General features: G+C 39.6%; 1 protein-coding gene across 5 annotated transcripts in view; it reads left to right on the top strand.

The window, feature by feature from the left end:
• Nucleotides 1-26602, top strand: part of FNDC3B (fibronectin type III domain containing 3B) — a 366748-nt gene that overhangs the window by 299804 nt on the left and 40342 nt on the right. For 4 of the 5 annotated variants that reach the window (XM_079155120.1, XM_079155121.1, XM_079155122.1 and 1 more), the window contains exons 12-22: nt 2342-2466; nt 3698-3872; nt 5725-5811; nt 7584-7722; nt 9909-9980; nt 12333-12451; nt 14379-14484; nt 15404-15576; nt 17761-17874; nt 18193-18342; nt 23270-23550. In XM_079155120.1, coding sequence (XP_079011246.1) covers nt 2342-2466; nt 3698-3872; nt 5725-5811; nt 7584-7722; nt 9909-9980; nt 12333-12451; nt 14379-14484; nt 15404-15576; nt 17761-17874; nt 18193-18342; nt 23270-23550 — 1541 coding nt within the window. The remainder of the gene's footprint in view (nt 1-2341; nt 2467-3697; nt 3873-5724; nt 5812-7583; nt 7723-9908; nt 9981-12332; nt 12452-14378; nt 14485-15403; nt 15577-17760; nt 17875-18192; nt 18343-23269; nt 23551-26602) is intronic. The other variant, XM_079155124.1, reaches the window with a different exon arrangement.

Genomic DNA, 26602 nt, shown 5'->3' with positions numbered 1-26602 from the left:
AGTTTCAAAAACCCTGGATCCATTCTACATGTTCTAGAGTTCCATGCATAGTAGTTCACCTTTGTTGTTAAGATGGAAAATTGGGCATGTTTTGTCTATAGAGGTTGGAGTTTATTTAGTAATTTCTCATACTAAAGTAGATTTTAAAAATATATATATAAACAATATAGTAAAATGTTTTGAAGACCCCATTATGCTTTCTTATATTGAGTTCAAATGCCACAGCCTTTTAAAAAGAGAAGTCTAGTTTCTATTATTGATCTCCCCATCTTTTACTTATATAAGCCACAGACAGCCTGATTTTTGCAGTATTAAAGTAAATTAACCTAAGAAGGAATAGACTGACTTTTATATACTTTCTATAATTCTGAGCCCCAGATATGAGCAGGAGACCAAACAAAGATATAGGAAAATGAGATCTTGAAAGGGTGCCAGAATGTGTTTAGAAGGGATGATAGCTTCCATCATGGCAGAGTGTCTTTCTTGCAGTTTACCGAGTTCAGAAATAGAGGAAGAAAGAAGGTAGATGGTACTACAGGCCGAAATCAATACAGAACACACCAGGACTCACATTGAGTATAATCAGACACTGTCTGTACTTATGCAAATGTATGCAATAAAGTTTTCCTATGAATAAATCATCTGCATCAACCTTAACACTCAAGGTTAATGTGAGTCATGATAGGCCAGCCACAAGTGACTTCTCAAGTAGCATCTGGAACTGTTAGGCTTTACTTTTTATCCCATAGTTGTGCTTGAATGCCCTCTGAACCCTTGACAAAATGGACTTTGAATCTTAAAGACCTCTAGGACTTTCATTATCTTCCACTGGAAAAGGCAGTACCTTGCTTGGGAAGGAGATGTGGTGGGGGAGGGGGGTTATGTGGATGAGTATGGTACGGTCTTTTTTAATCTATTCATTCTAGTAGTGACATTCAAACTAGTTAGGTATTTATATTTATTTACTCTTCACCAGGAATGTATTCTAGTGGTAAGCATTCTAGAAGCTTGCTTAAAGGAAGGAGATGCCTAAATTTGCCAAGGGGGAAATGTGCTTGCTTTGTTCTTTATAAAAATAAATAGAGAATTGCAGACATACTCCTGAAGGCCCTGGGACTGACAGATTAGAATGCTAAGATCTTTTTGGAATTAGCATGTGGTTTTCTTTTGCATGAACAGAGATAAGACAATAAGATAATATGGATTAAGGTTAAGACATATTGTTCTAGCAAACTGCTCATATGAGTATCCCATGCCTCTGAGCATGGCATAGTTTTGTTGCTTTCTTCCCTTAATTCATGGGTCTGTTAACATGTGCCACTGAGTATTTTTCTTTTAAGGAATTTGAAGCGTTCTATATAGGAAGCCTTTAAAAATATATTTCTGTCTTCTTAAGAAACTTAGAGTGACCGCAATATTTATAGAAGAGTTAAGCCAGTTTCCAGGTGCTTATCAGACATTTGTTCAACTGTACAAGCACTGATTGAGCTCCCAGCTTGTCCAAAGCACTGTTAAGGGGGAAAGTGATGTAGACAAGATGATCCAAAGGCATGTAACCAATGTTTAGGGATCAGTGACCAAACACTGGAATGTATACGTGAGGGGGCTGGAGGTCACTGGCAGGAGGGAAGTGATACATGCTTGGTGTGGTACACTGAGCCGCCCAGGCAGCTCCTCCAATGCATGAGAGTTCCTGGGAAAAGCTGTGCAGTTTCAGAGCGCTGGTGACCCCTACAACTGTAAGTCAAGCTCTCAGTTATCACATTGAGCAGACTTGACCAAACCAAGGGGAAAAGAGGGCCTTAGAAATTGTGATCTTTCACCAGAGGATCACTTTGTGCCTGAAAGAACCTTTTTTTTTATTTGTTAACCAAAAACCACTTTTGAAATACCACAGGTACCATGGATTACCTGCCTTAGTTATGAAATTTTCTGCAGTGCCTTTATGTTAAGGAGATTTCACTGTAGAGTGCTTTATGTGCAACATGGAACTTCCCTATAAGCTTTTCTTCTGTTGGTTTTATTCATCCAAACTAGGAAATTAAACCATTATTTAAAATGCTCGTAGCTGGGCACAGTGGCACACACCTAAAATCCAGCAACTCTGGAGGCTCAGGCAGGAGAATTCCAAGTTTGAAGCCAGTATGAGCAACTTAGTGAGATCCTGTCTCAAAACAAAAAATAAAAAGGGCTCTGGATATAGCTCTGTGGTAAAGCACCCCTGGTTTGGTACCCCAGTACCAAAAAAAAAAGAGAGAGAAAATAATATTTCTTAACTTTTTTATGGTTGTTTAAAATTTTTTTTCTTTTTTACACGCAAGGTCTTATTTTTTTCTTTTAGGGAAAAAGAAACAGTGGTTTCAGACAGTGCTTCTTTGGGAGCCAGAAGCACTGCAAGTTGACAAAGCTTTGTCCAGCCATGGGGTACACATTCAGGCTGGCTGCTCGGAATGACATCGGCACCAGGTATGACACTTCCTTTTCTTCTTGCTCTCCAGCTTTTAGGTGGTGATTCTGGACCTTTCTTCTTGTTGCTAGAAGGTGCAAGGGAGCCCACTACTCCACATTGGGAAATTTTCAGAGATTTTCAGAGAGGAAAATCCTACTCAAGGCCTCATCAGAGGTGATAATGCCACCATGGCCTCTTTGTACTCTGTTAACTGGATTATGAAGGCCCCATGGGGGTCTCAGAACCAAGATGAAGTACAGATTTTGAAAAGAATTCCTTGTAGGGCTTTATTTTTCAGATCATGAGCCTTTTTCTTTCAGCCTTTTGTTTTGTTTTGTTTTTAGCGATCTTGTCTTCTAGTTGCCTTTTTAAATTCTGTATTTCCTGACCCAAAAGAGAAGCAGGTTGGGCCTGCCATTGTCATCAAGCCCAGGGAGATGTTCCCAGGCCTGGAGAAACCTGGACTGCCCTGGGTTCCACTGCCTGCCTCAGGCTGCGGGAGAAAGATCAGGACAGGTGTGCAGCCAGGCACCCTGATTCAAGAAGCTTACAAAGGCTACTTTTCAGCCGCACTTACTGGGCAACTCTTGATGAAGGGAAGAATCTTTTTCCTTCACCACTGCTTGTTGAAAATCTTCCTGACAATTTAGCACATCAGTGGTCCCTAACCTCCTTTCCAGCATGAAGACCCTCTTTCTCACATCTCAGGGTTTTGCAGAACTGCCCGCTTGACCCCTGGTGGCCATTGTAGTTTGAGTTCCCTCGGAAGAGAAGTCATAATGATAAGACATCTGTGGTTCAGGGATTGTTAAATGAATTGGAAGCATCTACAAACTTTTCAAAAATAGCACTGTATCCATTTGTAAAGCATTTATTTCATCAATAGTTATTAGTGCTCGCATTGATTTGAAGACACTTTGGGAGCTTTAACTCATAGCTTGATAAACTTGATACTCTGTGCTGTGCTTTCTGTTCAGTGCTTTTGGAGGTAAAATAAATTCTTAAGTCCTATAATTGGTATGCTTTTCTAACAGTGAACTCTGGGGGAGGGGGGATAGGGCAAGTCCAGGGTTACAGCAGGGAATATCACACAAGGGATCCTTGCCTGCCTTTGCTTACTGAGCCTATCTGACCCTGACTTGCCAACCCAGGCAGCTTGGGCAAGTACAAACTCAGCTTTCCTCTTAAAATGCTAGGACTCCTCATGTGCTCCTAAGTCTGTGTCTCCCTGTGTTCATCTCTCTGCAGTGGCTACAGCCAAGAGGTGGTGTGCTACACATTAGGGAACATCCCTCAGATGCCTTCTGCACCCAGACTCGTTCGAGCTGGTGTCACATGGATCACACTGCAGTGGAATAAGCCAGAGGGCTGTTCACCTGAGGAAGTGATTACCTACACCCTGGAAATTCAGGAGGATGAAAACGTAAGTTAATCAGGTTTTATACCCCTATATGTGTTCTGTGTAAGTCAGCACTATCATACCTACAAGGTATTGTGAAAGTAGACTAGCTACCTCAGTTTAAAACCAAACTTAATCTCTGCTGCAGACACCACCACCACCAACAGTAGCCTGCTCTTCCCCAACTTGGTAAATGGCATCCTATCGTTCCACATGGGTAAACCAGAAGCCCTGGAGTTATCCCTGACCCCCGTGTATGATCACTCAGCAAATCATTGCAAATCTTCCTTTAAATTTATCCAGAAATCTCACCATTTTTCACCATCTCCACAGCCAATACCCTTATACCAGTCACCTTCATCTCACCCCTGAATGACTGCAATGGCCTCTTAATATTGTCCCTATCTTCACCCGTACCATATGACAGTCTGTTCTCCATACAAAGCCTGCGTTGTCCTGTAGAATACAAATGGGTCATGTCTGTTCTCTGCTCAGAACCCTGCCTATCTCAATACCACCCACTCTCATCCAGAGTGCCCACACAGTCCTAGGTGACTAGGTTTCCCTTGCTGCCCTTTTTCCCTCCACTCTTGTCTCATGTCTGTGCTTTGGACACAGCGTGTGTGTTCCGGCCTCTTGCCTTTTGCATTCCTTTGCCTTCCAGACACCTTTGAGCCACTTCCCGTATTTCCTTCAGGTCTCCTCTCAAATGTAACCTCTTGAGATAGCCCTTCCCTGACCACTTTGTAGAATAGCATCGTCCAGCAGAACATTCCACAGTGATGGAAATGGTCTACAGTTTGTGCTGTCCATTAAGGCTTCACTGAGTTGCATGTGGCTAAGCAATTGAAATATGGCTGTGGGCCTAAGGAGCTGAATTTTTAATTGTGTGAAATTTGAATTTAAAGTGCCACATGTACCAGTGGTTTAGGAGGTCTGGACAGGAGGATCACAAGTTTGAGGCCAGCCTCAACAGTTTAGCAAGACCCTTCGCAAATTAGTGAGACCCTGTCTCCAAATAAAAAGGACTGGAGATGTAGCTCAGTAGTGAAACCCCACTGGGTTCAATCCCCAGTAACAAAAAATAAAATAAAGAGCCAGAGCCACATGTGGCTACTGTGTTTAACCCATGCAGCTATAGGATGTAGCACATCACTGCTCCACTACTCCACCCTCTTGCCACCTTTAGTGTCTGTCATAACACTTAACTCTGCATGACATGCTTTCTGTTTGTATGTAGGGTTTCTTTTTTCTTTTTCTTTTTTGCCTTCCCCAGTCAGCTTAAGCTTCTTGTGGGTTAGGGTCCATGTGTTCTTGGGCAGGACTGAATCCCCAGAACCCAGAGGAGAGTCTGACACATAGAAGGAGCTCAGCAGTATTTAATGAGTGAATGAATAATAGAGAATGCTCTTGAGTGAATTCTGCACATTCAGCTTTTAGTGGAATGGTTTTACCATGTAAAGAATTATACCCTTCCCTGTGTAAGCATCCTCTCTTTCTTGGCCAGAAGAGGACGCTGCATGCTCAGGAACCTCAACTCCAGTTAATTACCTAGCACTCTATGGCATGAACGTGAAGACCTCAATACCTTTTTTCATGACAGATGTGTTATTAAATATAACTTTAAAAAGCACTTTTTTGTCACAATAAATTGACCAGACCAAGGAGAAATGACAATGTGACAGAATGAATTCTTTTTATTTAAGGCTTGAATGGTATCCACAGCACCATGGGCTTCTGATACCTTGCAGTAGCTGCCAGACCTCTGGCTTGCTGGCAATGGTAGGAAGAGGCCATTGTAAAGATTCCATATACAAAGGAATTGAAAGCCCAGATTTTATGATACTGATGTTTCTTTCTGGCTCTGACTTTTCAGGATAACCTTTTCCACCCAAAATACACTGGAGAGGATTTAACTTGTACTGTGAAAAATCTCAAAAGAAGCACACAGTATAAATTCAGGGTGAGTCAATCATTTTGGTACCTGAACTGCCTCAAAATGAAACTGTTTAATGTTTCACATTGACTATTTCAAATTGACTCTACAGGTTAAAAAAAGTTGAAGTTCACAGTGGTCTACATTTTTACAGTAAGATTATACTTTAAAATGCACATCATACTTTAATTTTAAAATCTACTTTTGATACAGAAAACTGTTACAATGTGCTATAATACATTGCATTACAGCATGTCCAGGTGCCTTAGCTTATGAAGACAGCCAAATGCTAAGAAAAGCACCTATCACTCATCAGCATCTGACTCCTTTCTATTCCATATTTCTCCTTGGAATCATTTCTGTTTCCGTCTCTGTTGTCCTTTGCTCTTCTGCCCTTATCTTTTTTTCACCTATTTTTCATTTTTCCCTCCTATTGCCCACCCTGTCCCCACTTTAAACTATCTTTGATCATTAACAATCACTATTAAGATGGAGAGAATGTGGAGATAAAACAACACTTGTACACCATTGGTGGGATTGTGAATTAGTACAACCTCTATGGAATCAGTGTGGAGGCGTGGAAACACCATAGGTGCAGCTGTGCCACTCCTGGGTATTTATCCTGAAGAATTAAAATCATCATACTGTAGTGATAGATGCATGCCCCTGTTTGTAGCAGCACAATTCACCACAGCCTAACTATGGAACCAGCCCAGGTGTCCATCAATAAATGAATGGACAAGAAAACATGGTGTATATATATGTAATGGAGTTTTATTCAGCCATAAAGAAAATGAAATTATTTCATTTGTAGGGAAAGGAATAGAACTTGAGAACATTATTTATGTTGAGTGAAATAAGCTAAACTCAGAAAGTCAAGGGTTGTATGTTTTCTTCCAAAAGTGGAAGTTAAGAAAAAGGAAAAGAAAGTTTCAGTGGGGAGGGCTGTCTCATGAAAACTGAGGGGAGATCAGGAAAGTAGAGGAAAGAGACTAGGAGGAAGGAGGAGAGGAGGAAAAGGGAGAAATACTGGGGAATAATATTGACAAATTATATTGCTATATCGTGTGCATGTGCAAATACATAACAATGAATCCCACCATTGTATACAACTGTAATGCACCTTTAAAAAAATACCACTAAGAGAAAAGGCACTGTAGTGCATCCTATGCCTCAGCTCTATCCATTGGTCCCGTGCAAGGCACATTTCCCAATGTGACAAGCATGTGTGACTTTGGAGATAGAAGATTCCCTTCTGATTCCACCCTTCCTCCTCAAAATTTAGGTTCAAGTGATATTTTGGCATATAGTAGTCATTCAATAAACATTTGTCAAATTTTCCTGTGGAATGTGTAACTATTTGAGGAAAATGGTAGTTTTGATGTATTAAACACCCTTATTATTGATGCCTCTGAGAACACAGCTGTACTGCTTGCATTTCTCCACCAGGTGGCAGTGCCCTGCCCATAAATAAGTGAAGGGATTTTCTGACCCTGCCCCATATATTCCTCCTATAAAACAGTACAAAGTGCTGATTTTATTATGTCTTCTTGAAAGGATAAAAATGTCTTTAGCTAAAATCTGCCTTATGGTTTTATTTCTAATTGCTAATAACTAAATATACAAGAAAATAAGGGATCATAAAAGATATACTATTAAATCAGCATTTATGTTTGAAGGAAAGTGTGTGTTTGCGCGCCCCTCTGAGGTATAGATGCCTTGGTCTTACCATCTTTAGTCATTGATTCAATAATATTTGGAAATCAAAGCATGTAAATGTTTTCTTGGTTGTGTTACAGCTGACTGCTTCTAATATGGAAGGGAAAAGTTGTCCAAGTGAAGTTTTGGTTTGTACGACCAGTCCTGACAGGCCTGGACCTCCTACCAGACCCCTCATTAAAGGGCCAGTCACATCTCATGGCTTCAGTGTCAAATGGGGTATGTTTGCTATGGCAGCTCCTACATCCTTTTTTGACAGATTTTTTAAAAAATTAGATTAATTTCAATAGCGATAAGCCACAAAAATACAGTATTATTTGTATCAATATCACACATTTAGAATATACATGTGAGAAACTTCCTGAAAATTCCACAAACTGCAATGAACAATTCTATTTATGAAATTTTGATACATGGTTAAATTTGTTTTTCTTTTTTCAGTTTCTTTTTGAGGTACTGGGGATTGAACCCAGGGACATTTTACCACTGAGCTATATCCATAGCCCTTTTTATGTTTTATTTTAAGGCAGGGTCTCACTGAATTGCTAAAACTGTCCTCAAACTCATGATCCTCCTGCCTCAATTTCCTGAGTCACTGAGATTATGGGTGTGCACCACCTTGCCCAGCTCATGTATAGTTAAATTTTAATGGAAATTTAAATGAATCATTTTAAGAAAATCTCATTTACTTTATGATTCTCCTATGTTACATGTTTTCCTTCCTTTATTGTTAATGTATTTGATTAGAATGTGGTAATTTCTGAATATATAATTGATTCTTCACTAACTCACCCTAAAAAAATGAACAGTATTTAACAAAAAAATTTATTTATAAAGTTAATATTGACAATGAATTTCAAAATTTAGGTATGCCATCTTAAGTAGTTTTGACATACAGCATGTTTAAGTTACAATGAAATAAGAGAAGTTTTGTTTTCATGTTGTTTGTATATAACTACCATCTTGAACTGCAGGAAGTTTTCATATTTAAGTTCATGTGGGGTTTGGAGTTGTCAGGTAGAATGTAATCTGGTTTATTTCACTGAAATGAACACAGCTGGAAGGTAGATAAACATTTATACGTTGAGCTGTTATGATGTTTGTAATTTTCACCAGTGTCATATAATAATAACTAAAGCAGGGGGAGAATCTAAAATAAGATTTTACCTCAAGCCAGGTGCCGTGGCACACACCTATAATCCCAGCAACTTGGGAGACTAAAGCAGGAGAGTTCGAGGCCAGTCTGAGCAACTTAGCAAGACCCTCTCTCAAAATAAAAAATAGAAAGGGAAGTAATTCAGTGGTAAACCACTCCTGGGTTAAAGCCCCACTACCAAAAACAAAACAAAAACAGATTTTACCTCAAAACTGAGTAATATAAGGAGACCAGCCTTCAAGACATATAACTATTTCAAGTCACCTAATAATTTTTTGAGTCAGAATTATTAGGATCTCTTTCCCTGATTAGTTGTATGGTATAATGTTTGACTTTATAATATTATTATGAATATCTATTATTTAAGTATTATTGAAGTACATTAATGGAAATAGCAGGTAAAAACAGAGAGGAAGTGAATTTCCTAAATCTGCATGTGCAAACTCAAGATCTCTTAGAAAAATTTCCTTTATGCCTAACCATGTAAGGCAGCAAGCAGACTGATAGTAGAGGCAGATTTCTTCATACTTGCAAAATTATTCTGCAAGGTGTTGTTCTGCTCATTAAATAAAACTCCTGTTGAAACAGTTACCAGTAGACACACACCCAGGGTGCCTCAGAGGCCTCCTGCCATCTGGAAGGAGTGCGTTCTTGTTGATCAGCAGCTCTGTTTTCATATGAGCTTCAGCAGGCATATAACCATCACTTAGTCAGAAACGGATGGGAAGGATTTATTCTATTCTGAGGTTTTATTTATTTTGTAGATTATTTTGCACTTCTACTTTCTTCTTCTGGCAAAATAATCTAGTTATCAATAAAATAAATGAGGTAAAAGAATCAATAAAATAATAAAAACAAAATGCAATCTATGACTGTTTTATCTTATATAAAAAAATCACCAAATAGTGAAGAGTTGCCTAGGGAATTCTCTAAGTAAATTTGTTAATATAATTCTTGGAAATATCAGTTCATATTTTGAGTTTTGTTCCTATATCACTAAATAAATAGTAACTGATTTTTCTCGCTCTGAGAATTTCGAATAGTCTGGTAATATTTAGAGTTTCTTGGTATGTTTATTTCTTTTGTTTTTCAAGGAAGGAGTTGAGTGGCTTAAACTAATTATTACACTTTTTGGCCAAGTTTAGAATTAAAGTGGTGTAATATTATATGATTTTTGTGTATTCCAATTATTTTTACCAATAAAAATCAATTCCCTCCCTTTATTAATAAGACATCTATTTATTTTCAGACCCTCCCAAGGACAATGGTGGTTCAGAGATCCTTAAGTACTTGCTGGAGATTACCGATGGAAATTCTGAAGGTGAAGTTCTTGGAAATGTTTTTATACAAATGCAGTAGTAATCCATATTTTCTAGTATATTAAACATCCTTACAGAATAGCAGGCAGGCATTCATTCTAATCATAGAGCTATTACAATAAACTTTATCCATATATAGTACCTGTTTTCTCTTTCAAACACAGCACCAGAGATCAGAGTCTGCTTGAAGTGTACCTTTTGTCATGTTTTTTTTCCCTGTTTTCTAAGTCTTATTTTTTTTATATCAGAGTTCTCAGTTAATAGAATAAATAAAAATTAAGGTCTTCATCCCCTAAGTTTTCACACTTTTTCTGCAAATTCTCATGAGAAAGTGTCAGAAACAACTTCCCAGGAAGTATAAGATGGGGAGAGTAAAGGAGTGCAGCCCTCAACAGCTTGCCACGCATGACAGACAGCAGACTGGATCGGGACTCGTGACCAGGGCCGCACTTCAGTAACAAGTGTAGGAAATGTCTTTCAGTCTCCATGGTGATTTTGCAGTTAGATGACTACTAGTCATACTATGTGGGTTAAAGTAGGTAGAGTGTTAAAAATCAAAATTCCTTGGTTAGTAACTTTTTGAATGTTATATTTTCTAATATAATTCATTAGGCTTTAATAGAAATAAAGTATAGTTACCAGAACTTTAAAAATGACACATTTTCTCACTTCTATTAAATACTTTCTATAAGCATTCATTTTTAAAAAGTGATACGTATGTTGGGCACAGTGGCACATCCTGTATCCCCAGTGACTTAGAACACTGATATAGGAGGATAGCAAATTTGAGGCCAGCCTGGGCAACTTAGTGAGACCTTATCTCAAAATAAAAACCTTAAAAAAAAGGACTGAGGGTGTAGCTCAGTGGTAGAGCACCTCTTGCTTCAGTCCCCAGTATTGCATGATAATAATATAGTAGCAGTAGTAATAGTAATAATAATAAACATGCATATTGGCAAAAGAGAGATAGAAGGAGACTGACAATAACTTTTACAAACAAGTAGTGTTGGTATGTGGCTTACTTTTTATTCTGTACTGTGACAACCACCAGGAGTTTTGGGGTGATTAAGTCTATTAGCTCTTATTTTAAGCTTAGAGATGAGAATTCTTTGACATAAAATCATATCATAAAATCATATTCTATCCTAAAAGTCTTTTTTAGTATTTTACATCAGGAAAGTTGCCTGGGAAAAAAAGTTGTGCATATGCCAGTGGCTCATTACAAAAATGTGTGTATGTTTTGAATTCTCCTGGCTCTCTTAGCTACAGAAGATAAATCAAAAGTAGGAGTGATTCAGTACTTACATTAACTTTGCCAGTACCTAAGTGAGTGAGGAATTGAATCTTTTTAGCTATCCTTATTCCAGTCCCCTTCTCAGTACCAGTTTTCTGACCATTAGTATCAGGTAATTGTCTTCAATATTCTCCTTCCCCATGTGGCCCTAGTACCTGTACTTTCATTGTAAATCTAACCCAATAAGCTGTTGAGGGAATTTGTGGACATTGGTCTAATAAAATGTCATGTAATAGAGTAAACATTTCCCCCCTAAAACAGCTTCATGGAGTCTAAGTCTTCTGTAAAGTAATCAACTGGGAACAGCATGAGTGGGAGCAAACAGGTGGGAGGACCTCCCAGTGGCCCAGATTGGTGAGGCAGTGAGGCAGTTGCAGTAGCCCATGGTGCCTTTCCCCAATGGCATCAGCCTCTTCCAGCCACCCAGCTTTCTCCCTTCACTCCTGAAAAGTGGCTGGGTAATCTGGGTCACTCCAGGTGTTTCATCTTTAATTTGTTACCCTCCTGGGCGTTTTGTCTTTACATAAGTCTCCATGAAGACAGCAGTGTTTACCCAAAGGTCTCAGTCTGTAGTGGGAAGATATCTCTTGCTGTAACCTCCAGGCAGATAGGACTGGGTAGAAACCCGTCAACAGTGCCCAGACTTGTCAGGAGTCCCACTGCTGAGCAGACAGCACAGACACAGCTGGCCCCACAGCTTTCTCCCACCAGAAGCATCTCACAGCTTGGTCAACACTGTCCTATCTCCCTGTACTCCCCACCCCACCTCCTGTGCCAGCTACAGATGTCACGTGGTTTCTCACACGCAGACCTCAGCGTCAGCAGTGCAGTCGTGGTAATGGCAAGTAGTCTAGCCAACATACCAAGTATTGAAAGTGACTAGTGTTATTCTAGTGTTTAACTCAGCCAGGAAATGGAATCACAGTTCTTTGTGCTAACAGAAAAAAAGAATAGGTGATGTTTGTTTTCATGGCAACCACTTAAAACTTTTCTTATCAGTAAAGCTTGGTATTACTACATTTTACAAAAGGCGTAAACTCACACAAGTCTTGTTTTACAGCCAATCAGTGGGAAGTGGCATACAGTGGATCAGCTACAGAATACACTTTCACCCACTTGAAACCAGGCACTTTGTATAAACTCCGAGCATGCTGTATCAGCACCGGTGGACACAGTCAGGTTGGTTTGTTTCTGGATAAAAGTAAATATCTTTGGTCAGATTCAGACTAGCAGTATCTAAAACATCAGAATAGGTTGCAATTTAAAAATGCTTCTTGGTAATGCAGACTGCCATGTTATCACTTCAGGAAATGAAAAGTAGACCTTTTAAAATTATGCTTTAGAGGACAGAAAAAATAGTCCCAAATGATTCTCAGCTGACCTGTGATACTTTGGGGTGCATTTGTCATTTAGTTATTTCCTTGAAGACATAGGCATAATCAGATGTGACAGTTGAAAATAGTCTGGGATTTGCATTAGCTGAAGATGAGAGACAAGAAAGGTATAGAATTTAGAGTCAACCAGATAAGACCTCTGGCACAACTCTGCTTGTTATCACATGTGTTGGTGAGCGTTTGAGACATCACATACCTCAAGGTTCTTTACTGCCATCTGCTGGGAAACTGTGAAAACCACATAAATTTATAACAGCTGAAGGCACCTCCTACAGTTGCACAGTGCCCAGGGTCCACATCTGTAGGCCACAGCCCTTCTCATCTCCTGTCTGTGTGACTTTAGAGCAGCCAACTACCATGTCAGGAGCCTTCGTTTCAACTACATGCTGTTCTCACAGGTTTGCTGTAACTTAATAAATGGACATGAAGTGCTCTAGAAACGAGGTAATGGTCTAAGTGGCTTTCATTTGTATTCAGGAAAGTGAGTGTGAGTCATGTCTTCATCGTAGAGAGAGTCAACACAATAGTTTGAAACCACTAACATTTAGAGAGAGGAGAAATGGTGTCTTGAAGGCCTGTGCTGGATTGACTCTTCAAGAGAATGCCTGCCAATTAAATGTCTGATTTATTTTTTCATGAATTCATTTCTGTTTTTCTTTCATTTATGTTCACCACTGCCCCACTACTCACCCCAAGGATAACAGTCCTATGACGTCTAGATTGCCCATATAGACAAATGACCTTTGAAAGGAAAATCTAACTAGAACATTCTTAGGCAATACCAGGGTTTTCTGGAGTGTCTTCCAGTATGGAGTATATGCCAATCAAAGCCTTAGAACTGGTGCCTCCCGTATAGGAGGTGCTGCATGGGGCAATGCAGAAGCTGTACTGCTTGAGTGTGTGGAGTCCATTGTCTGCATCCTTCTCAGGGAGAGACTGAGTTTGGTTGCGCTGTATGGCTCTGGCTTGTTTGCCCATACCTCAACAAGAGGTCAGCTTCCACACCACCAGCCTTCTACAGCCAGGTCCTGCAAAAAGAAGGCCTATTTATTGTAGCATTAACAGAGCCTGCTGGTTAGTGTCAGATTCAGTTGGTTAATACTAGTAGACTTTGCTTTTCTGCTCTGTGAATGGCTGGCCATTTATGGCACCATTCTGAAATTTCATCCAGCTGTCATTTTGTGTTTTCTCTCTTCATGAAGTCTCTTTCTTATTTTGATTTAAAGGAAAATAATTATGTTCTTAGGATATACAACACTCAAACCTACTCTTCTGACTTCAAAAAGAATCATTCTTGCTGGACACAGTGGTACACACCTATAATTTCAGCTACTCAGGAGACTGAGGCAAGAGGATCTCAAGTTTGAGGCCTGCCTCTACAAGTTAGCAAGACCCTGTCTTAAATAAAAAGGGCTGAAGATGTAGCTCAGTGGTAGAGCGCCCCTGAGTTCAATCCCTATTACCACCCAAAAAGAGAGAGAGAGAAAGAATCATTCTTGTTTTAACCAGTGCCATATACAGTATAAGATACAGTATAAGCACACACACACCACACTCATGTACAGCTCGTATAGTGTAAAAAGCATATAATAATGTATACACATTCAATATGGAGCTCCCTTATATTTATGGGGTAGAATTTGCCTGGAATATAGAGGTCTCATAAATTCACAGTAACTAAGAGGTGATTCTCTCTGATATTTCTCCTGCAGTGTTCTGAAAGTCTCCCTGTTCGCACACTAAGTATTGCACCAGGTCAGTGTCGACCACCGAGGGTATTGGGTAGACCAAAGCACAAAGAAGTCCACTTAGAGTGGGGTGAGTGAACAAATCTTCACATTGACATTGGCAGCTTGGACAATTGGAGATTAAGACTTAATGCTTAATAATTTAAGTATCAAGACTACATTCTTTTGAAAACTGAACTTTTTTTTTTTCCTGCCAAAGATATCCATATTCTTCTTACCCTTCGTTGGCCTGGGTTTCCATCACCCCCTGCCTCCCTGACTGTCACTCATCCTCCTTTTCCTGATGGTGCCATACAAGCTGTTTGTCTCTTACTCTTCAGAGTACTTTTCTAGGGAGTTTCAGGATAGCCTGTCTTTTTTAGGACATTTTCAAGTTTATTTATAAAGAAAAGTTATGCTTGACTTACAGATTAAACCAAGAAATAGTTCACAGGGTAGCTGTGGATCCTTTTCCTTTTGTATGTAACGACCCTGCTGCCTTATCACATGTGCTTCCTGTATTTTTGTAGCATTGACCTTGACCGTATTTTTATTTCTTGTTGTGCCAGCAGTTTACAACATGTAAATTGCATGTGCAAATGTGTAGAATTGTAGTAGACTATTTTTCCCATCACTTATGTCTAAAATGGAATAAAATATGATACCAATTTTAGGTTCTGTGTCTAGATTCATCATGACCTTTGATTTCAAAGAGAGGATTCTTTTTCCATTTCTTCATTTTTTCTTACATTAAAATGTGAATTAGGACGTCTGTTATTTGGGAATTATTTTATAAGTATAACTAAATACATTTAAATGTACTGCTTTGGATCGTAGGGAAGACATCACTCAGGAACTTGTACATTTTGTTAATGGGGGGTTCCTTTGTAGAGAAATTCAAGAACAGGCCACCTGCATGGTATTTTGCAAAACACTGTAGAAAATCAGATGTGATTTAGTCAACTAGAAGCACAGAAATGTCCTGAGATGAAGAAATTCTGCATTCCCAGATGTCCCGACATCTGCAAATGGCTGTGAGGTCTCAGAGTACAGTGTGGAGATGACGGAACCTGAGGATGTAGCTTCGGAGGTGTACCACGGGCCAGAGCTGGAGTGTACCGTAGGCAACCTGCTCCCTGGAACCGTGTATCGCTTCAGAGTGAGGGCGCTGAATGATGGAGGGGTGAGTAGTGTTGGGCACCAGATCATGATACAATGTTCTGGCATTTCTGTGTCTTCCATCCTCCTTACCAACGATTAAAGTGTATATAAAATATTATTTCTGAGTCAGTACCACCTGGTTTCATGTAGACCAAGCATTAATAATTTGTTTCTTTTGCCCTCATATATTCTATTAAGATAGCACTCAAGGTTAATAAAAAACATTGTCCTGTGTATGCTTTTGAGACTTTTTTAAGGTATTTTCCTTTTCTCTCATTAACTTTATCATTTGGGGGAAAATTGAACCACTTAATAATCCTAAGAAACATTCTCTACCATGTCATTGTCTACAGTCAACTGTTCTCAGATAAGTTTTTAAAACACAGGATAGAGGCTAGGGAGGCCAGTGTGCTTGTATTTGTTTCAGGTGGAAACTCTAGACCTCTCTGGCCCTCCTATCTCCTGCTCCATCTGATGTTTCCAAGACGGACTCTCAAAGGTTGAGAGTATACGAGTCTTTGTTATCCTCAAAGTGGGTTGTTGTATTTTTCTTCAAAATTGCAGAACTATGTGGATTTTGAGGGAAATTCATAATGAGCAGGAGGTGGTCCCAAAAGTGTGAGAGATTCGGTTGTGTTGGAGATGAGCAGAAACATAATGGAGGGTAGAGGGTGTGGGTAAAGCAAGCTAGTGCTAAAGCCCCCAAGGGGTCAGTGCCTTTGTCTAGGTGTACTCCATGCAAATAAGTAATTTACTTAATTTACTGATGAAATGTTTAAAATAAAGCACAGCTGACAGTGATTACATGACCAGTGACTTGGATAGTTACTAGTGGTTCTCTCAGGCCGCTCAGAGGTAAGGCCTGTTTATCTTTAGTCAGTTCCGTGTCAGCCACAGCTGGCTGTGAAAATGTTTGGGCTAAAGTAGGAGATCAGGTTTGTATAGGAACTGGATTTCCTCTAATTCCCCATTACAGGGAATTTTCAAGCCCAGTGCAGATATTCAAATGAAAGAAAAAAGAAGTCTAAACATTGAAAGCAGCATTGGTGAGAAGATAAGGAAGCCTGTGCCCCCATACTTACAGTTAGGCAAATGAAAGGAAGGCAGATGGTGGCGGTCACAGTGCTGGAGACACTTTCCCTGTGGTATTTGCCTTTGTCCCCATTGGCTTTCCCAGGGTCTCTGCCATAACAAAGACTCACATGCAGTGGGGCTGATCTGAGTTGAGTTTCCCTTTCTTGCCCCTTTCATTGATTCATTGTCTGAAGAAATTCTCTTCTGCCTTGGTGCATTCCTATTGTACTAGAAGTAAACCATCCTGTGACTAGTCATCTTCTGAGGTCCGGTTCAGACCTTCCCTCCGATCTGTAATATTTTGCAAGTTATGTTGGGAATTCTGAGTGTTTTGTTTTGTTTTAAATCATCTCCACTCCCCGCCCGCCAGCCCCATTTTGAGAGCACAGTCACATACTTCCTTAGCCTGGAAATTATTTTAGTCTTTGCTCCAACTCTTTCCACTATTAGAATGGGTGATTTCAGTGGGTTATGTCTCTCTCGGAATATACTCAGTCTCCAGGGACACCTGACTGAGCAGTGTGGTAACCGATGATAACATAAAGATGCCTGCTGCGTAAGTCTTTGAACAGTGGAGGTGGTGGGCTCATGCAAAGTCAGCATAACAGGAACATTAGTGTTCAAGATAGAAAATACCGATAACCAGAAGAAATACCCAGAATCTGATAACTAACAATTCCAAATAGATTTTTTATATATTTAAAATTAAATTGCAGTAGGCATCTGACTTAGTTTTCTTGGATGTCCTTGGAGAAATGTGAAAGCCCACTGCTGTGTTTTGTGAAGAATTCTTGGATGTCCTTGGAGAAATGTGAAAGCCCACTGCTGTGTTTTGTGAAGAATTAACATGTTTTGCCTGGGTCATAATAAGGGAAAATGTTTAGTAAGCTAGCTTTATAGTTCTTTTGAATCAAAACATAGACATGTGTAATAGACATCTAACTCTCAGGTAACTGCCTGCAAGAGAAAACCTGATATGTACACAAGTAAAAGTGAAGACCTTTAGGTGATATTTTTAATCAGTTGTGTTGATGTCACCCTAGCCCTTGTTTAGTTAGCTAGCCCTTTCAGATGCATACACATGCACAAATACACACCCATATACATGCATATGTGTGTTCTTTTCTTTCAGTACGGTCCCTATTCTGATGTGTCAGAGATTACCACTGCCACGGGGCCTCCTGGACAATGCAAAGCACCTTGTGTTTCTTTTACGCCTGAAGGCTGTGTGCTAGTGAGTTGGGAGGTAAGTCAGGTACAGGTTCTGCATCAGTTTCTGTTCCTTCTGCTTTACCCCATATGGGGAAATGAGGAATCTACCAAGCCCAAAAGTGTGTAGGTACAGGGGGACGTATATAGTAATCTACCATGCCACTTGGTTGTGTCATTTAGAATTGTGAAAATAATCAGAAATGAGAGAAGATTGAGTGTGTCTTTCACACCTTTATTTTATATGTTTTTGAAATATCCAGGGCATGTTGCTCCCAGGTTAGTTAGATGAACATGGACGTGGTAGAAATTTTTCTCAATGGGATTGTTAACTACTTGAATTTCTGCTCTCCAGAGCCCTGAAAGCTCTGGTGCTGACATCTCAGAGTACAGGTTGGAATGGGGAGAAGATGAAGAATCCTTAGAACTCATTTATCATGGGACAGACACCTGCTTTGAGATAAAAGACCTGTTGCCTGCTGCACAGTACTGCTGTAGACTTCAGGTAGGTGAACATTATACAGACATTACTCACAAGGACAAGCGTTCTGGGAAAGATACTCAGGAAATCAATTCAAAGGCTATCAGGAGGGATGATGGGGGGAAGAGTTCTTTTAAATAAAAGTCAGTGTGATTGTTTTGGTATTTTACAATTAGTTTCTGCTTCTCCAGGAGGCTATAACTTCTAAGAACAAAACCAGATTCTTCTCTGCTGTACTTCTCACTAAAAGTATCTTGATCTCGCTGGGTTTTTCAGTTTACCGAATGAATGACTGTGTCCAAGGGAAGGTGGCCCACAGCTCCTTAGGAAAGATGCCTTTTGATTCTGCTGAGTTGTACACTTCAGTGGGGAAAGCCATTTAGAATGACAAAAGAGAAAATGGAACCATAACCAAATATGAGAGTAATGCAGACTAGTCTGCCTCAGACCATGTTCAAGGCTGGTTGTCTGTAAGCTTCCGCTTGGGAGGCCGCCTAGAGTGCATGAGGAGCAGTGGTCTTAGAGTCATGGTGATCATGGGTTACTTTCATCCCATTCTCCTGGATAGATGATCTTTTCCCTTCGTAAAACCTTAGTATCCTGAGAAAACAGGGTCCTTTGTCTCTTCATTTGTTCAGCACAGTATCTTGAACACTACTTTGTGTCAGGATCAGTGCCCGCTCAGGAGGAAGACAGAGTGAAGAATCAGATGTGGTGCTGACCTTGAAAAATTCTGTCTCCACACACATATACTTTTGGATGGGGAGCAAATATGCCAGATTTAGGGTCCCACCTGACTGAAGTTATGGGACACACTGCTTATTAAGAGTACACCCAGTGTGTTTTTGAAGTGGTCTTTTTGAAGAAAGTACTCCTTTTATATGTTAATTTGCCAGGTCAACGGAAGTTTTTTTTTTTTGTTAACTCTGAAGCCTATTTTATTTCAAACATTTCTGATTCAACTCTTTTGTTGGGAGCATCCTTCCTTCCCTCTCCTGTGCAGCACCTGGGATGTAATTAACCCTTTGTCCATGAGTCAATGTCCCCGCACATTATCTGATCTTTATAATAGTGGTGCTGAGTCATTGGGAAAGGTTAAATTATGCGCCACTCTCCTGCTTTTGGAACAGGCTGGATATAAATAAAGAGCTGTCTGCCACCACAGTAGAGCTTTTTGAGTTTTGGCATCTCTTCAATATGTTCTGCTTCCCTTTCTCCTTTCAGGTTGTATGTTCTCATTTAGCATGACTTTCCAAACTGTATTTCAGAGATACAGTGATCAGAATAGAACCTGCATAATAACCTTACCTCTCTGTATTGACAATCAGGAGTAGAAAATATTTTTAATTGTCTGTACTTGTTATAAAATAAGACACAAAGAAGGGATAACACTTCTGAGACCACATTGGTACGCTGAAGAAGTGTTGCTAGGAAAAGAATCTCCATCTATACGGTTTCTTGAATCTGTGGACCTCATTTAAATTATGTTAATTTGATATGACTATAAAGTCAGGGTAAACCCCAGTAAGTCAGTCAGTTTAAATCTGATTATTTTTTTGAATATTTGGCAAATAAAAAATAAATCATTTAGTACCTATCCTGGGTTTTATAAAAATTGAGTGAAACTTTTCTTGTTTTACTAAGGATTTAATTTTTAAATTCTTCCAGAGGAATATTCTAATTAAGATGTAATAAAGTAATTCTGTTTGTATGAGGCAGCTTTATTTTGTAGCCTTACTATTGCTTAGTACAAGATGCTTTTAAATTCATTTTCCTTTGAAAACTGATAAGAAGTGGTGCTATAAATCAAGAAAGAATTAAGCTACTTTCCTAAAAGAAAGTAGGATACAGGGTAAAATCCTGAAGTAGAAAAGAAACATTATTAGGAAAAGAGAACATTATTGGTGTGGTTTAAATCAGTTCTGTATATAGTTAATGTTATTGTACCAATGATAATTTCCTGATTGTGGTCAATTACTATAGCACATAAAATGTTAATATTAGGGAAAGCAGGGTGAGAGATATACATAAGTTCCTCTATTATTTTTGTAGCTTTTTATAAATCTAAAATTAGCTCAAAATAAAAAGAACTTTGGAAAAATAGGAAAAATGCTATTTTTGTTCAGAATTTTCCCAGTGGGAAGGAAGGGAGGTACCTATTGTTGGCCTGCGACTCTGCCAGGATTTTGCTTCTAACCACTTTAATATTTGTAGTACTTAAGTGAATTAGGTGTTACCATCCCCATTTTGCAGCAGAGAAAACTGTCTCAGAGAGGGTGACTTTCTTAAGACTACGTATTTGTTAAATAATAGACTCACGATTTGAACTAACTCCAACTCTAAAAGCCATGTCCCTTCCCTTCTGTAGTATGATAATACAAGCAAAGAGTTAGTTGACATGAACACTGGGCTCCACAACATCTTATTTTTCTGTCCGAGATAAATTTATATCCAAAAATAAAATCTCTATCATGCATGAAGCACTGAGTTTGAACCCCAGCACCACACAAAAAAAGAAATTTTAATCTCAAAATATAGATTCTTAAAACGATTTGAGGTGTTAAAATTCTTCAAAAAATTAGCGTTAGGGTTAGGGTTAGGTTTAGGGTTAGGGATAAGGAGGGTGGTAAGAATGGAGGAAGGAAGGACTGTATAGGGGGAAAAGAGGGGTGGGAGGGGTGGGGAGGAAGGGGAAAAAAAAATAACAGAATGAATCAAACAACATTGCCCTATGTAAATTTATGTTTTTTAATTAAAAAAAAAAAAAAAACTTAAAAAAAAATTCTTCCAAAAAGAGTCACAGTGTTTTCATGAAACAAGATTAGCTTATCCCAAAATATTACCATAGAGTTTGAACACTAATGTGAGAGCAAGTACGTTAGCCTGCTTCTTTGGAATTAGCTAAGAGGACTTGTATGTTTTGTTTTAGACTTTTGATTTAAGAGCTCAGACTTAACTTTAGTTTTGTAATTTGTCTCTCTAACTTTCTTATGGAGTTAATGAGAACGAGGTTTTATAAGATGGTTGCCAAATGTTTAAGAAAAAAAAAATGTATGACATCTATTGAGAACATACACTGTTGGGTCCAGTTCCAGCTCTCAGAAATAAACAGTGAACCAAACACACAGGCAGCCTTACACTTAAGAAACTTGTATTCTAATCAGAGAAGTAAACATGTGAACTATTTACTGTGTTGGTGATCAATGTTTTAACAAAATATAAAGCAACAAAAGGAAATACAAAACATGAAGAATCCCAAGTCTTGGGGCACAGGGGCGATTGCAAGTTTAAATGAGTGGTTCAGAGAGGGCTTACAGAAAAGGTACCGCTTGAGAAGGTCTGAAGGAGATGGTTGAGCTGTGTAGACTTCTGGGGTAAAAGCTTTCTGGACAGAAGGAGCAGCACATGCAAAGGCCCTCAGGCAGCAGCAAATTTAGTGTCCCTGTGGGACAGCAAGGAAGCCAGTGTAGCTGGAGCAGAGTAAGTGAAGGAGTAGCAGGCAATAAAGTCAGAATGCTAATGGGTTTTCTAGAAGGAGGGTGGTGAGCAGGTAGGGCCTTACAGGCATCTGTAAGGACTTCCAAGTTTATTTTGAATAAAATGGAAAACCACAGAAGAAATTTGAACTTAAAATCTTGACTCACATTTTGATAGCATCAGTCTGATTACTGTGAATACAGATTAGGGGGCAGGGACTGGCACAGAGACCAGTAAGGAGGTCACTGTGTTAAGCAGATGACAAAGTGTGGTAGGGCTGGGGTGGTACCAGATGTGCTCATGGCCCGGACGTAAGAAACACTGCATATGAGGAAGCTCAGGGTTATGACTTGAGTGATGTGGAGGATGGAGAAGATCACAGGAGGAGGTGCAGTGGGAAATTTTCTAAGGAGGAATGGCGTAGACAGGGAACCCTGTGAGTTGAGTTAGAAATGCTAGTTTGATATGCAAATGGAGGTGTTCGATGGCAGTTGGGTACAGATACATTAGCCTGGCAGTCAGACTAGAGGTCAGAGCTGTGCATCTAAATATGAGGGTAGGACATTAATGACATTCATACTCTAGACCAGATGAGATCTCCAGGAGTTTGAGAAGAGGTAGAGAAGAGGAAGAGTGTCCTGAGCCATGACGTGCAGCAGGAGTAAGGGTGAGGGCAGCAACCAGCAAAGGAGATTGAGGAGAAGCAGCAGATAAAGCAGGAGGAACAAGAGCACGGTGTTCCGGAAGCCATGTCCATCAGTGTTGCCAGAGCCAGGCATGCTCACCACATCAGCTCTGCTGTCCAGTGAGTTGAGATGGGGCCAAGAATTTTCTTCAGATACAAGTTTATCGTTCACAGGGAAAACAGTAGATACTATTTTTAAATCCCTGTTGCTGTTCCCGGGCAGCACTAGCCTTAAAAAGTAGATGAGCTAGATTCTGGCGCCAGCTTTGCCTCTAAATCTGAGGCCTAAAATTATTTAATCTGACTCTGAGTTCCTTGCACTGTAAAAGGCAGTTAAGAGGGCTGGGGATGTGGCTCAGCGGTAGTGCACTTGCCTGATAGTCACAAGGCCCCCAAGTTCAATCCCCAGCACTACACACACAACAACAACAACAACAACAACAAAAGAACACTTGCCATTTAATATCTACCCAGATCGTTGTGAAGACAAGACATTACTTTATGTGAGCTGAAGTGAGCCATGCAAATAAAGTGTGATTTTAAAATGATTAGAGGTGACGATGCCCATGTCATTTTTTGCTTTATTAACAGAAGAAAGATGTGATTGGCATTTTTTGGAAAGTAGTCATTAGATTAAAATAAACGTTCTCTGGTATTTACTTTTTTTTTTTTTTTTTTTTTGTCTAGAAACAGAACATACTACTTTACGTTACCTAACAGCAGCTAACATACAGGCATTAGAATGTCCTAATGTGTGACATGGCCTTTCCTCGCTCTTCTGTTTTTCAGGCCTTCAATCAAGCTGGAGCAGGGCCATACAGTGAACTTGTCCTTTGCCAGACACCAGCATCTGCCCCTGATCCCGTCTCCACTCTCTGTGTCCTGGAGGAGGAGCCCCTCAGTGCCTCCCCCGACGCCCCCTCCGTGTGCCTTGTACTGACCTGGGAAGAGCCATGCAATAATGGGTCTGAAATCCTCGCTTATAACATCGATCTTGGAGACACTAGCGTTACCGTGGGCAACACCACCACCCACATTATGAAAGGTCTCCTTCCAGAAACTTCTTACCGGTGAGTGCAAGAAAGTAGAATAAAGCCACATTGACTGCTCAGCACTGGGGGGCTACACGTCTTTTAGCCTAAGAGCCAAATCCCAGGTTTCTAGCCATTCTTACACTTCAAGAGTACTAACTGCAAATATGCCTTAAAAACTTGGCTTAAAAACTTGTATTGCTTTATATTTAATGAGTCGGTTAAAAATTCATAGAATTCCTAATCTCTGAAAGAGAATTTTAACTACCACTTTAAATCAGTAATTCTTGACCATCTCTTTTTCTCTGTGGTACTGGGGACGGATCTCAGGGTTGCTCTACCACTGAGCTACCCCTTCTGGTCCCCCTCCTGCTTTTGAGACAAGGTCTTACTAAGTTGTCCAGACTGGCCTCAAACTTGTGATCCTCCTGCCTCAGCCTCCTTAGTCACTGGGATTATAGGCCTGTGCCACCACGGCCAGCCCATCACTTTTTCATTGTGTATTTTCACAGTGATTCATCTTATTCTGTGGCCACCTTGGTTCCCACGTGGAAGCAGGGCACTCCCATTCTTCTTAGTCCCCCCCAAATAGATAACAATGTTATAAAGCATTAATGATGTAGATTTTACTCAGAATTTCACAAGAGGCCAGAGGAAAAAAGTTACATCACACACCATTGCACTATCCTCAGTTAACATCTGCATTCTCTCCCCCAGAGCTGCTGACTTTGGAGTACCTTCCTCTTCTCACATTCCTGTTTCTCCTACAGGGCCCTTCAAAATTTCAAATAATTTAGCTCTATCCCCAAGTTGCTAAAGCTCGCTCAAAGCAAAGAGTCTGCCAATAGCAAGACCACATCATTAGAAGTGCAGGAACCATCTCTGGTTATTCCAGTGTGCCCCAGAAGTGCTCCCTTGGTTTCTCAAGGAGGTGTGAGAGAGCATGGACTCAGACTCCAGCCATGAGTTATGTGTCTCTAGGCAGTTGACTTATACTCTGTGAGTCCCAACTTCTTCTGCAAAATGATAACAAGGATTTACTTTTTAAGCATTTTGTAAAAAGTAAGGGAGTGAGTATCAAATGCTTCTTCCAGGACCCAGCGGTGCACCGCAAGTGCACATCAGTGAGCATTATAGTTTGGTCAACATCAAGATCCTCATCTAGAAAAAACTAGCTCTTCTTCAGTAGGATAGGGGAGTGAAGGGCCAGCAGATCTACTTGCTGCCAAAAGAGGGGCTTATCATTTTACCTATTTTTTTCTGCAGAGCTCATTAACTCTGTGATCTAGTAAACTAGACATTTCCCCCCAAGAAACTGAAGAAAGAAATCAGCTAATTAGGTAAAGACAAAAATTCCACCCTGGCATATTGTATTATTTCTGTGTCTGTTTCCCTCTTACCAAATCTTTCTTTATGAATAATTCATGTATTTGTTTTGCATTCCAGAACAATGGCAAGTTTTTGTTTATTTGCTCTAATTCTTTTTAAGAAATTGCTTTTGGTCACAGTGTGCACTGTGGCTTTATACAACACTCTGCCTGCCTCCAGAGCACTCACAGAGGTGAGGGGTTCTTAAGCAGCCAGCCAATAGGTGATCACAACGTTGCTTGGTGAAAATAACGTGTATACAAAGTCCTGTTGGAGTTTCAGAGAGGATGGTTGAGAATAGGACTTGCGAGCTGGACATGTAGCTTAGTGGAAGAGCACTTTCCAACATGCATAGGACCCTGGGTTTGAGTCTCAGAACCACCAAAAAAAGAAAGAAAGAAATGGGACTTGAGATGGAAACTAAATAAAGGGGGATATCCACAAAGAGGCAGGATAAGGACATTGTTTCAGTTCTAGCGTTTAGCCATCCCAGAAAACCCTTTTTCACTACTGTTTGTTAACCAAATTTTCAGTGCTTATGTCCAAAGCACTGGGTTCAGGTGCTGAGGAAATCCAGAGATGATTAAACCCAGACATTGACCTCAGGGAATTTCCCCAGTGTGGATGCTCTAAAAACATTAGACCATGAAGTCAGCCTGCTGCAGGAAGTGACCAACAGATGTCATCTCCCACCTCTCTCTAGGAGACCAGATGTTAAGTATTGTCCACCTTGATCCCTCAGACCAGATCTTTGCAAAATGTACACTTTGCAAATATATAGACTTATGGGAAGGCTTTTGTCTTCTCTAGTCCACACCCATCTCTACCCCAGGGAGGGCTCAAATTTATCAGGTCAGTCCTATGAACATTCAAGTCCGAAATTTATAAAGGGACTTTGGGGCAAGGTTATTAGCCTAAGAATTTCCCTTCTTCCTAACATTGTGCTTAAAGTATTAATAATCTTTAAGATTTGTGTAAGATAACAGTGGAGGTGTGTTGACTTGCTAATCAATTTACAATCAAATGACTTAGAAAAAGAAATCAAAGGCTCAAAATGAATGCAAGGATGTTGGGAGTCTTTGTTTAGTCAGAAAAGCCAGTTATAGTTCAAATGATCAAAAATATCTTCCTTATAAGTGGCTGATATAAAAACATGTTAGTACCTCAGAGGATAATTCTGTTATGCAGAAGATGAAATGGTTTAATAATGTAGGAACTATGGAAAGCTTAGATTAGAAAGTTAAAAAATTATTTAATGTCAGTATAAATGATTTAGTACTAGTATGCTAGGGCTAATATAGTATACTGAGCTGAATGTGGAGAGAAAGTCATGTTTGAAGATATTACCTTTTAACTTTACAGGATGTCTAAAAAGATCCTGTTTTAGGCAGATTGCATGAAAATTAAATAACTTTAGAATAGACACATCTTTGGCCCTAGTCATAGCGTAGATTCTTGGCAAAAACAAAACAAAACAACAGAGAGTTTAGCCCAAGTCTTTGTATTTTAGGCTATTAAAATAATTAATACTTAAGGCCAATGGTTATACAACATTAGGAATTTAGTTTTCCTGTTCACATTTGGGTACTTTATAGTAGAACTCTGGGTATCCCACAGCCTTGTAATATTATGTTTCAAAAATACAGTTGAGGTAGGTATAGTGAAATACATGATGAGTATTTCAAGAACTTATAATTTTGATCCAATCAATTTTTATTCTCAC

The sequence above is a fragment of the Sciurus vulgaris genome, assembly GCF_902686455.1.
Source record: "Sciurus vulgaris genome assembly, chromosome: 10".
Classification (NCBI taxonomy): Eukaryota; Metazoa; Chordata; class Mammalia; order Rodentia; family Sciuridae; genus Sciurus; species Sciurus vulgaris.
This window is presented reverse-complemented; position numbering and strand designations above follow the sequence as displayed.